The 13,439-nt window shown below is 42.2% G+C and overlaps 1 protein-coding gene across 1 annotated transcript; it reads right to left on the bottom strand.

Annotated features, from left to right (window-relative positions):
* Positions 1-953: 953 nt before the first annotated feature.
* On the bottom strand, positions 954-12,517 carry LOC123762114 (uncharacterized). Its single transcript, XM_069335719.1, has 7 exons — positions 12,320-12,517; positions 9,362-9,742; positions 7,911-8,126; positions 5,386-5,635; positions 3,929-4,102; positions 1,242-1,324; positions 954-1,135 (listed from the first exon to the last, which is right to left on the bottom strand). Exons 1-7 carry the CDS (start codon positions 12,515-12,517, stop codon positions 1,073-1,075), a joined length of 1,365 nt encoding a protein of 454 aa, XP_069191820.1. The 3' UTR covers positions 954-1,072.
* Between the last annotated feature and the right edge of the window lie 922 nt (positions 12,518-13,439).

The raw sequence follows: 13,439 nt of genomic DNA, 5'->3' as shown, positions 1-13,439 counted from the left end.
GATGAAAAGATCCACCTCGGGGTGATTGAACATCTCATAGAGCCACTGGAAAGATGTCATTTGTAATCCATTCCATGGAGATGGGATGGAACCGAGACAAACTGTCCGCAAAGACACTGGAAACGCCCCATACATGGACTGCACGAAGAGAAACCTCGAGAATTCAGAAGACAAGCCATTCAGTGTCCAGCACCACAGGGGATAGGACCAAAGAGGACCACATTGGTCTGTTGAAACCAAGAGCACCGAGCTGCCTGGTGATGGCATTCAGTCCTTTTGGATTCTAGCTAGTTTTGTGTGTGTTATATACAGTATTTTGTTTGAATTGCTATTTGCCATTTTAGTGGTTTTTGAGTCTTGGGCACCCAGCTGTTGTCTGTAAGGTTTCACTGGCTTTCTGGATGCTTTCTCAGTGAAATGGCAGTCATTAGTTTTCTGCTCCTCGCATGAAGGGGGCCAGGTTTCGTCTTTGGTAAAACCAAATGAACTCGTGCAACTAATGTGACTAGAGCAATGTTAGTGAGATAGCTACAGGAAGCCCCCTAGAAGTTTCCCAGGAAATGAAACAGTTTATCTGGCTTTGGAAAACTATAGCATATTGTACATTACACATTGAATACATAATCTAGCTAAAGGTGGCACTTCTTCCTGTAATCAGACTTGAACAGTTTTATTTTAATATGCAAATTCAAACTGCAAGGATGGGTTTCTTATATACTGTATATATCTTGATATAATTGAATAGTCCATCACATAACATAAGGATGGTTATAAACAGAATTAGCACTGTTTTAAAATTATGTACTGATAGAATTCATCAATACATAATAGTTTCCCTTTCAGAACAGGTGTGTTGGCTTTTCTTAGCTCGTCTGTTGCTACTTCCACAAAGTCCCTTAATTTGTTAATCACACTAGTATATTAGGGAAGAAGTTGCTTGTTGCTGTAGTAGGGAGGTATGATGTGGGTAGGAGTCCTCACATAGTGGATGACTGGTAGGAATTAGAGCAACAATAATTTCCACCGAGGTGTGGGTTGCATATATGGTTTAAAACCATCTGTACTGCCACACTCAGAGCCTCAAATCCAACATGCATCCTTTCAGAGCAGTGCCATGAAAGTTGGCCTGGGAATACTGAAAATTTTGGAAGATAATTTAGATCGACATTTTCAGCGTATAATTTTATGCAATCTGACCTTGATGCATAAGCTACAGGTAAGAAGGAGTCCCATATTATTACCCCAGGTGCCTGTAGGTCAATCTGTGCATTTAGAAGCCACTCCAGGATATCATTCGTCTGTTGAGTGAAATGTCCCTTTCCACCTGCAAAATACAAAAATGAATTGACTAAACAAAACTACTGTAAATCAATTTTACAATTCATACAATTCATAATCAAGCAAAATTTTGCTCTAAGCAATGATGAATGGATGATGTTAAGCCCAGGAGACTATCTAGTACCATGTGTGGTGCACAAGTCAATCATTCATAAACGTTATTCAATATGCTAATACAAGAGCAAACAGGTATAAGATGTAGAGTGTCATAGGTATTGGCTTCACCAAGAGACAATGAAGCAAAGGGACATTGGGAAAGCCAGATTTACGATTATTCTAAAGATTGGGATAGTGTACAAGGTGCAGAGTAAATGGAACTATAGTTTGGATAGTAAGGCACAAGTCTTTGTTCTACTGTATTAAATTTCCATGAGTTTCAATCTATGATCAATATGCAACCTAGCCAGAGCTGTTCCCCCCACACCTGTTCTGATGGTAGCAAGAAGACCTCCAGCGGGTGCAGACATTATGGATGACAGGGTAGAAGTTAGCAACAATTTATTTCTCTTTGATGATGGAGACAATACCAAAATGTTTTTTTATTACCATGGAATGAGAAGTGTTAGAAAGATTCCAACGCCATGAAGACAGGGTGGGGGGGGGGGGCTGACAGCTGAGTGGACAGTGCTTTGGATTCGTAGTCCTGAGGTTCCGGGTTCGATCCCCAATGGAGGCAAAAACAAATGGGCAATTTCTTTCACCCTGATGCCCCTGTTACCTAGCAGTAAATAGGTACCTGGGAGTAGACAGCTGCTACGGGCTGCTTCCTGGGGGATGTGTAACCAAATGAGGCCTGGTCACAAGACCGAGCCTCTGGTACATTAAGCCCCGAAATCATCTCAAGATAACCTCAAGACAACACCATAACAAAATGTTGGCATGCGAAAGGTGACTCTAGTAGGTGCACAAAACTGCATAAAGCTCCATCATGAAAATGCTCTTTTCTGGAAGATGACAACACAGGTTTGTTTAGTGTTTCTGAAAACAAAGGACAACAGCCTTGAGCCAGGCCTCGGGGGACAAATACAGAAACCCAAATTTGGTTAAAATATGAAACAGATACAAAGTGGGAGATGGCAGGGCATCTCTTAATGAATACTTTCGCGTCCTACTGCAGTGGAGTAGCAAAGGAACAGAGTAGACTTAGTGGGGGACTTATGGACAAGAAAGTTGGGATGAAGGTAAGGACCTGTACTAATGGCTGAAAAGTGTGAAACTAGTTGATTTGTAACTAATTCTAAGAAGGGGGGAGTCCCCTTCCATTATAACATCAGGCAGTGATGATTTTTCCGGGGTACTCTCTCTCCTACATTTTGCAGGCATACCACTAGGACTTGCTTATGGCTTGCTGCTTGATTTTCTCACTATAAAAGGTTCCATAGAGGATTGTTTTTCCTTCGTTGTAACACTTGTCTGTAGTGAGGCATCACATTGTCATTAAAAAGGTTAATGCAACAGCCTAATACAGCTTGTTATGGGCGAGTCGTTTCAACAAAACTTTGCATTTCTTCCCACAGCCTTCACCACTTCCTAATTGTTGAGGAAGGGACATTCTCTACTGCCGCCTTCTCCCCTGAAGACACTTCCTCAGCTGCCTCTTGTTGCTGCTTCTTGTAGTCATTCTCACATGTGTTTTCTTGGCTTGAACCTTACCATTGACTTTCTTGGGATCAATGGTGATATATATAATAACAAATTTCATGTTCAAATAGCTCAAAATCTGAAAAAAATGCAATTCTTTCCAAAGAATTCAGGCACGATTGTTACTAGGCAGGAGGCACTGGTAAACTGAGGTGCGATCGCTGTGCCACCATGCACTAGGTCGGCTATGCACGTATCAACAAACTCGTTTCCCAAGGCAAAGTTCGTAACCCAATTCAAATTTTCCGAAGTAATTGGCGTAACCTGAAAAGTTTGTAAATAGAGACATTCGTAAGCCGAAGTGTCACTATAGAAATCTAGCACCCTGTGTTCAATTGGAGCCCATCATCGTCCTTGGTGACTACAATTCTGGGCACATAAACTCTGGTAATTCTTGCTTCATATAATAAGAATGGAACCAACTTCTGTTGCTACTAGTCACAATGATGTATAAACTGTGGTATCTAAAGCTTTTCAATGAAGAGTCCAAATGGGAATTTATTTGTATCGAGTGCTTAGTAACTTGAGATCATAATGGTAGTAAAGTATTAGTACTCTTGAGATATAAATCCTCAGTTTGTTGAATTTCACAAGGAAGAGTACAGTTGTTCCCATATACAGTATTGTATTTTCAAATATTTATAATATTAGTAGACTTGATATTGGCCTACAATAGTTTGTCAGCAATTTCACCACCTTTGTGTACTGTACTGTACTCTGTTTTCTTTAATTATAATTTTCAAGGATGGTTACGATAGGCAGAACTGTGGATATAATACTGTAGGTCCGAAAGATAATACTATGAACATGTTATTTGATAAAGGTAGAATTATGGGCATGTCAGTTGCAAGATGTAGCTCTGAAAATGTTAGTAGCACAAGAAAGCATGATGGACATGCTAGTTCACATGTTAATTGTGAAAGAACATCATTAAAAACACGTAGCTTACTAAAGTCATGGCTGACGTATTCTTTGAAGGGATCAGGAAGAGCCCAGACAACAGTGGAACGGGAGGCAAGGTGATGCAATAGGGGCCGCAGCGTGGTCATCACGCTTATGGCTGCCTCATCTATCTGCTGTAGCACAGTCGGCTTATGTTGCATCAGCTGCCATGCACCCGTGTCTGAAAGCAACTTATGAACTTTAACCCAAATCTCAGAGGCAGAGGCCAGGCAGAGCCTGGCCTCTGCTCTCAGTATCTAGTAATATATTAGTGCCTGGGTTGCTATCCCTCTCACTCCTTTCCCCTCTCTCTCTGCTCTCCCAATCTCTCTCTCTCTCTCTTTCCCCTCTGCTCTCCCAATTTCTCTCCCCCCCCCCCCCCCCTCTGCTCTCCCAATCTCTCTCTCTCCCTCTGCTCTCCCAATCTCTCTCTCCCCCTCTGCTCTCCCAATCTCTCTTCCCCTCTGCTCTCCCAATTTCTCTCTCCCCCCCCCTCTGCTCTCCCAATCTCTCTCCCCCTCTGCTCTCCCAATCTCTCTCCCCCTCTGCTCTCCCAATCTCTCTCTCCCTCCCTCTGCTCTCCCAATCTCTCTTTTTCTCTGCTCTATCTGTGTCTTCTCTCCCTCTCTTTTATCTCTATGCACCTGTCTTTCTGTCTCAGAAAATGTAATAGTACTGTAACGAGAATTAATTCATTCATCGTTTTCAAGTAAACCATGTAAATGCACAGTGGGTAAATGGTGGGACTAATCATTAAAAATACAGACAACACATCTGCAGTTTCATTTCAGACTTCATGAAAATCGCATGGGGGCAGCTATAGATGCCGATATTTTGTAATTGGCGATGGCACTTAGGCTGACCCCGACTGACCTACTACACTCCCATACTCCCCATGTTTCATGTTGGAAAGTCGGGAGAGGCTAGCCCCAAGCATCCGGCCTACTTTAGACAGACAAAAACATTCTATTTTACAGATTAAATTTCTTCCAAAGCAGCAGAGTAACAAATGTAACAAATTATTGAAAACTTTTGTTTTAATTAATTTGCTACATTTTGGTAAATTTTATGCATTCTTACTTACAGATTATACTCTTCATCCTGAGTATACAGTTCAGTATTCCATGGCAGTGATCAGTGGAAATTGGGTATAGTTATCTAGTTCCCTGCATGTTCATCTTTTGGCTGACAATGCCTGCCCCTCATATTTCCAGTCCCTGACTAATGTCACACCTGCTCCTCATACTCCCAACCTTTTTTATCATGACAATCATATCTTTTCACTCATAACCACATTTTAGCATTTTACCTCAGACTTTGCTGTACATGTCAACTTTCTTAATTCTTTTAGATTTGATGCTATTATATGGTAAAGATAAAAATAAATTATTTTGTTTATAAGTTGCATGCAACTAAAATGTCAAAATTTAATGTTAAAATAAAAAACACAAAGGTGAAACCCACTTAAAATGATAAGATCAGGTATCTGGTCACTGGGCGCCTCGAGCCAGCGGTGGAGGAGGTCGAGTGCCCCAATCTTAGTCGCCTCCTCCCCGCTGGGGGGTTTCTCTCCCTTGTCAATGAGAGCTGCCCAGTGGAAATCCACGATGAGACCAAATGCCCTAGTGCACTCAATGCGGAAGTCATGCTTGTACTTCTTCCAGTTCTTTAGGCCTTCTTCTCCCAGGAACTTCTCAACAGTGATCACTTCGCCCTAGACAACACACAAACAGCTTTATCAACTAAAGACCTTAACAACATTTTGATTTTCATCTTTTTATTTTATATAATCAATAATATTCCCTCCAACTTGACCTTAATTTAACACATGTTGTACTAAAGGTTGGATTTGACAGCATCCTACACAACAATACAACTTGTATCAAAGAAATTTTGTTAAAAGAAAGCCTTGCTTGTAAAGTAGCTATTACTGTGAATAAGACTTGAAACAGATAACCAGCCATCAATTCCAAAGTTTGATATTACCATGGTTCATCCTGCTGCTGCCACAGTTATGGACTGAGAGATGATAAAGTTTCTAAGGGATAAATATATACTTCCTACTCATAGTAGAACTTAGTAGACTTGGTAAATATATTCTTGTATATACTCAATAATATAACCTATTGACTGGCCAAGTAGTTGATGCAATTCGGTTCCAACATCATCGTTTTGCATGACTTCACTTCAATCTCTTCTTCCCTGTCTTGTTTTGGTTTGCAAGTTGTTGACCCTTATTCGGTTCTTCATGTACAGGCCCAACAGTGCTTATGGCTGTTGAGATTTAGCTCTCTGATAAGCATGACCAACTTTCACAGTAAAATTACAACAAAGAATTAAGAGATAAGATAAAGTTGTTGAGAACAACACAAATACAAAGCTAAAGATAAGGATAGGGGCAAGTGATCAAGACAGAAGGAGATAAAAACAAAATCCTCTATTCTGTGAGTCAGAACTAAACTTACACATCTCCACAGAGAAGCAGCCACAAGCCCAACAAGTCGCAATGTAACACGGAAAACAAAGAGATGCTTTTTAACCCATAGGGTTTAAACCCATGGAATCATTTATCTGTTGAAGATAAAGTTAACCTGTTAAATCTGTTAATCTGTTAAAGATAAAGTTGAAGATAAAGTAAGTTTGGTTAAATGCCAAAACAATAGTTCAGTTTAAAATTCAGCTGGAAAAAATCCTTATAATAAGAAGAGAACTTTTGACAAGCCACTGTCTTCCCGTCCCGGTCAAGCTCACTAGAGGTGGCGTGGTGGCCCTTAGATAAATTCAGGCACGTCAATCAACTGGTGTACAGATTCTCAAGCATTTTGGGACTACTTTTCACACCTACATGTGAAGCTGTAAGTGAAATCTGCCTCCAGCATTAAAATTTTTAGTACTGTATATTGTACATACTTCGAACATCTTTGACTCACTCAGGTACTTAGTTTCTCCATGTTCCCTTATTCATTAATCACCAATTCTTACTAGTGTGTCATTACCAACTCTATTTCCACAATAATTTTGCATGTAAAAAGCATGTCTCTGCTGACTTCAATTTGCAAGTGAATGGAGGTTTAACTACTTTAGTTTCAGCTCTTTAAATCATACCTCTCAGCTCTGGTACGTGTCTGGTGGTATACCTCTGGACTTTCTCTACCTTCGTTTACCGTTTTATGAGATATAGAGTCCTCACTGGTGCTGCATATTCTACTGTAGTAATGGTTTATATGCGATATACAAGGTCCTAAATAACTCCCTATTTAGATAACTAAGGGCAGTTCTTATGTTAGCTAACCTTGTATATGAGGTTGATTATAGCTAAAGTAGATTTCAGGAGACAGGTTCAGTATATTATAAAATTCCAAATACTTTTCTCTATCCAATTTCTGGAGGGTTTCAATTTCCGTTTGGTAACATGTGTCCAGTTTCTTGTTCCTAGAATGTTCCTGGGACTTGAGTTAAACTCTAGTACGCACTGTAACGACCATTCTTTCAATTTGTCAAGGTCATCCTGTAGTTTCTTGCACGCTATCACCCTATCCTCAGAATTGCTGCATCAATTCTGATTGAATTGATTGAACTGCAAACACTGAAAACATGGAATTTGTTCCTTCCGGGAGCTTATCTACATACATCAGGTAGTAAACATGACCTAGTACTGATCCCTGAGGGACCCCACTAGTAATATATCACCACAGCGTCTTTGTTCTCAATGCTACTGTCTTCTGTTGGTTAGGTGCTCTTGTTCACCCCGTCACTCAAGCCCGTTTCATCACCTTTTTCTTTGCTGTAGATTTCCTCCCGATATGTATACAGAACTGCTAGTGTTGGGATTTTGCCTCTGGGCCTATTGGACATTACACGCTAAATTCAAGCTACCGTGAAACGTGGGAAAATTCTCATGTTTTTACAACAGTTTTCCACTCTGATTTCACAAGAATTATGCTTGTATTGGGAAGGTTAGGCAAGTTCGGCAAGATGTGGGGCCTTACCAGATGGGTTGTGATTTTGGGCTGGAGGTGTCGGATGTGGTCGAGAAGCACCTCAACATGTTGCCTCACACGGGAGTCCCCCACGTAGGCAATGTGAGTGGAGCCTACCGTTTCCCGCCGCCTCTGAACACAGATGCGGATATCCTCGTCCCGCAATTCCCGCAAGCGGCATGCCAGGTGAGGCAGCTGACCCTTCGTCTGCTGAAGTCTCCATGTCTGAATAAAGGATACGAAATGACCTTTCGAATGTTGATGCAACATAAGTATATTGATATTGCAGGAACATTATATGCGTGTTTCTGTTGACCTGAGCGAGGGTGGTGGTGGTGAGGGGAGGCACTGACCTGAGCGAGGGTGGTGGTGGTGAGGGGAGGCACTGACCTGAGCGAGGGTGGTGGTGGTGAGGGGAGGCACTAACCTGAGCGAGGGTGGTGGTGGTGAGGGGAGGCACTGACCTGAGCGAGGGTGGTGGTGGTGAGGGGAGGCACTGACCTGAGCGAGGGTGGTGGTGGTGAGGGGAGGCACTGACCTGAGCGAGGGTGGTGGTGGTGAGGGGAGGCACTGACCTGAGCGAGGGTGGTGGTGGTGAGGGGAGGCACTGACCTGAGCGAGGGTGGTGGTGGTGAGGGGAGGCACTGACCTGAGCGAGGGTGGTGGTGGTGTGGGGGGGCACTGACCTGAGCGAGGGTGGTGGTGGTGAGGGGGGGCACTGACCTGAGCGAGGGTGGTGGTGGTGAGGGGAGGCACTGACCTGAGCGAGGGTGGTGGTGGTGAGGGGAGGCACTGACCTGAGCGAGGGTGGTGGTGGTGAGGGGAGGCACTGACCTGAGCGAGGGTATTCATGTAGGTGGTGAGGGGGGGCACTGACCTGAGCGAGGGTATTCATGTAGGTGGTGAGGGGGGGCACTGACCTGAGCGAGGGTATTCATGTAGGTGGTGAGGGGGGGCACTGACCTGAGCGAGGGTATTCATGTAGGTGGTGAGGGGGGGCACTGACCTGAGCGAGGGTATTCATGTAGGTGGAGAGGGGGGGCACTGACCTGAGCGAGGGTATTCATGTAGGTGGAGAGGGGGGGCACTGACCTGAGCGAGGGTATTCATGTAGGTGGAGGGGGGGGGGGCACGGACCTGAGCGAGGGTATTCATGTAGGTGGAAGGGGGGGCACTGACCTGAGCGAGGGTATTCATGTAGGTGGAGGGGGGGGCACTGACCTGAGCGAAGGTGGTGAGGGGAGGCACTGACCTGAGCGAGGGTATTCATGTAGGTGGAGGGGGGGGGGCACGGACCTGAGCGAGGGTATTCATGTAGGTGGAGGGGGGGGCACTGACCTGAGCGAAGGTGGTGAGGGGAGGCACTGACCTGAGCGAGGGTATTCATGTAGGTGGAGGGGGGGGGGGGCACGGACCTGAGCGAGGGTATTCATGTAGGTGGAGGGGGGGGGGGCACTGACCTGAGTGAGTGTGACGTTGGAGTGGTTGAGGCCGGAGCCGTCGGCCACCTCGCGAACCATTGATGGCATCTCGTAACTCACAATCTCATAGAATGTAAAAGGAGCAAACATCTTCATCTTCCTCTTCTTCCTGATCACCCTGACGGCCAACTCCATCATGCTCGACATATTTTCCGCCCTTTCGCCAATTTCAAATATGTCTGTGCATACTCCACCGTCGCCTTCAGGCGATCTGGGGACTGGTTGCATAGTGATGGTTGCACCAATCATGAAGCCAAACGTTGCCAGCGTAACAACAACGATTACGAAGATTCGTTTCGATATTTTCTTGGTAAACTTCATCTGATCATTTGCACATACGCCAGGGAGGAAACACTGCCCCTGTGAAGTAAAACATCCAAGAAAACGTTACGCTCATTTGGCTTTTGTACATATAAAATAGGTCACGAAAATTAAAATGTTGACCAGTTAGTACTGTAGGATCAGTGTGTGTGTGTGTGTGTGTGTGTGTGTTTCATTGAATATGACTGCATATTTCGTGTTGATTATTTTCCAGTTTAAGGCTTCTATCCCTCTAAATAAAGATCTTGTACCTTGGTTTAATCGGAAGAGGATTTCTCCAAATGTCATATTTGTTCAAAGTTGACGAAAAGAACATAAACAAACTGTATAGCGCATTATACTTATTAGAATTTGCACGGCGTTTTGAACCTACAAGTGAGGTAGGACAAGACATGAGGAAACATCTAATTTATAACACTGAAAGTCAGCTGCATACAAAAATTATGTCATAGAAATAAGAGTAGAAGAAAAGTGGAGTGAATGACCAATAAACTATGCATACAAAATTATGTCAGGTGATAGGGTAATGAAAACTTAGGTGACTGTAGTGGACATGGCGTTTTGGGCAGTGACGTCATCGTTGGCGTGTTCGAATTCAGGTCTTGCATATTAATTAGTTCCGAAATCTTTGGACCCCATAGGCAGAATTTAGGTCTTGCATATTTATTAGTTCCGAAATCCTTGGACCTCATAGGCAAAGTCACACAACTAACTATAGATCACAAAACATTCTCCGTCCACTCCTAATTCCTGTAAATAACTGTACAGTGGCCTACCTTGATTTGCGCATCATATTACATTAAGCACTAAATTCTGATATGCAAATATCATAAAATTGTATAAGAACTAAACATAATACAGAACATTCTCATATTCAAATGATACGTTACATAGCCTCCTGGTAATGAGACTATGCAAGATATTAAATATGCATACAGCAGGCCGCCCCAGTAACTTTTTAAGTAATCACTAACTCTCTGTATGCAAATTACCTATGTAAATAAACATAGGCTATTTTAAATTCCTATTATGCCTAACCTCGTCCATAACCTAAGCTTGCCACTAAATTGTGGCATTACATAGTGCCAAATGTAAACATTTCTATAACTAAACAGTCAAAGGTCACTAGTTGATAGGACAAGTCTCATACTTCTGATGATTCAAGTGAATGAATTAGCTAAACATCGAGTAAACATCGATGACATCACGCAACACCGATGGTTAACAATGCTGTTACTCTAACACCTTCATATTTTGTAACACTTTACACTTAACCCACAATAAACATTATTGCTGCAATAAGCATTACAATAGCACTGATACTAAACAATAATTTCAGACGAACACGGCCAAGGTAAACTGCCGCCGTAAACATCGCTACTTGAATATTTTCAAACCCTCTCAAATATATCTAAAACACTAAGCTGACATATACATCTATATATCTATATTATGCATATATATTTTGTATATTACGGTATATATATATATATATATATATATATATATATATATATATATATATATATATAAATATATATATATATATATATATATATATATATATATATATATATATATATATATATATATATATATATATATATATATATATATATATATGACAGTGTCAGACCACGGAGGAGAATTGAAAGAAAATTGAAAGACCTATAAAACCACTCCTTCTGAAGATGTATTAATATACGAAAGTACTTAAAGAAATTCCTCTTTCAATTTTCCTCCGTGGTCTGACACTGTCACATTTTTTAATCACGTGTTTATTTTTCGTGATTTACACACACACATCACACACATATATATATATATATATATATATATATATATATATATATATATATATATATATATATATATATATATATATATATATATATATATGGATGCTGCTTTTTTTATAGGCATCTATGTTAGTGCTAAAGAGTCATCAACGCCAGCAATTAAATAATGTGACGAGAGTCATTCGGCATGTGCTTGGAGTACCTGTGAATAACGTCCAGAAGAACCGTCACCTGCCGTTGGTACTCCCGCCTCACTGGTCTCTCGGGGCCGGGTCTGCCGCGTCCGCGTCTCTGTCTCCGACACTGGTCATGGAGGACATTTTTCTTGTTCCTTTCCTCCTCCTCCAAGTTACCTTCGTTGCGAAAGATACTTTATTTTCGCGCGATATTGTCTTAACTCTAAAATTATTAATGGTGACTGAATATTTTGTTTTAGGAGGATATGACGTCGCTACTTGAAAGCTGGGGTTTTAGAGAGCCTCCCCACGTCAGCAGACCCTCTGGACCCTCTCGTTGCGTAACTCTATATGTGCATCAATTACTGTCATTAGGAAGATTATCAACGCTAATTACGTATTATTGTGATTTTAAAGATATATTTTCATGTCTTATATTTCATTTCTTTACATATTATCCCCTATTCTGGATGTTTTTTACAGTGTATATTTTCGAACAAGTTTCCTGCCCATTAGGATATATGGTAGTTTTATCCTCATCCACGGATATGTGATTTACCTTTAACCCACAGATCGAAGAGAGTGTGAAGACTGCATATGTATTGCAATTGATGAAAGTAAACATGTAACTTATAAAGTACAACTTGCAATTTATGCTGGACCCGGATCATGAAGTCAGGCTGGACCCGACTCATCAAGTCAGGCTGGACCCGACTCATCAAGTCAGGCTGGACCCGACTCATCAAGTCAGACTGGACCCGACTCATCAAGTCAGGCTGGACCCGACTCATCAAGTCAGGCTGGACCCGACTCATCAAGTCAGGCTGGGCCCGACTCATCAAGTCATACCGTTTAATATTTCATCAGCCAAATATTAATTTATGGACACAATAAACACAAGAGGCGAGGCACCCCTCCTTAAGGTATGCCACTTGGAGCCTCTCACAGGAAGGAGCCATTCCCTCTCGCTAGTGTTCTTGCTCAACGTTCATTAAGATCTTGTTGGTCTTTCAGGGAAACCTCGTTGGCCTTTCATTGATATCTCGTTGGTCTTTCATCAAGACCTCGTTGGACTTTCACTGATATCTCGTTGGGTTTTCATTATAACCTCGTTGCTCTTTCGTGAAGATCTCGTTGATCTTTCATTGTGAAATCGTCGATCGTGTGTGTATACTTGCGTCCGTGGATTTGTGTGTGTGCGTGCGCTCTCTAGAGTGCGCGCGTGCGTGACTGAACCTATCCGTGCCAGTGCAATTTCAACTGACAAATGACAAGCAATATATCCGCAACTTATGTTGAGATCCACGACGCTGTTGTTTACTAAGAGGTATATAAATGCTTCGCAAACATCAACAGAGGAGAGCATCAACATTTCCCTCTTGCCAGAGGGAAATGTACGCACTTGTCTCCTCGTTGTATATTGCCAGAGCAGGATCATGTTACCATGGTCCTGCTTAAGTCGACAGCCCGATCAACACTTCCCAGGATATCCAGAGTGGGACATTCAGGTCAACACTCCCCAGGATATCCAGAGTGGGACATCCTCCTAGGCTATCCTCCCGGGAAGCCTCTGATGGCCACTTTAACACAAACTACGCTTCCATCACGAGAGGGAAATAAACATCAATTACTAACGAGGATTTCGAATGAATGAGCAACTATCCCGTCCTTTCAAGTAATAGGTCTTGTTGTTTATTCGTAACCAACGTTACAAATGCAACGTGTTCAGTAACGGCTTACAAATAATAACATTTTCTATGC

Source organism: Procambarus clarkii, chromosome 34, assembly GCF_040958095.1.
Source record: "Procambarus clarkii isolate CNS0578487 chromosome 34, FALCON_Pclarkii_2.0, whole genome shotgun sequence".
NCBI classification, from domain to species: Eukaryota; Metazoa; Arthropoda; class Malacostraca; order Decapoda; family Cambaridae; genus Procambarus; species Procambarus clarkii.
This window is presented reverse-complemented; position numbering and strand designations above follow the sequence as displayed.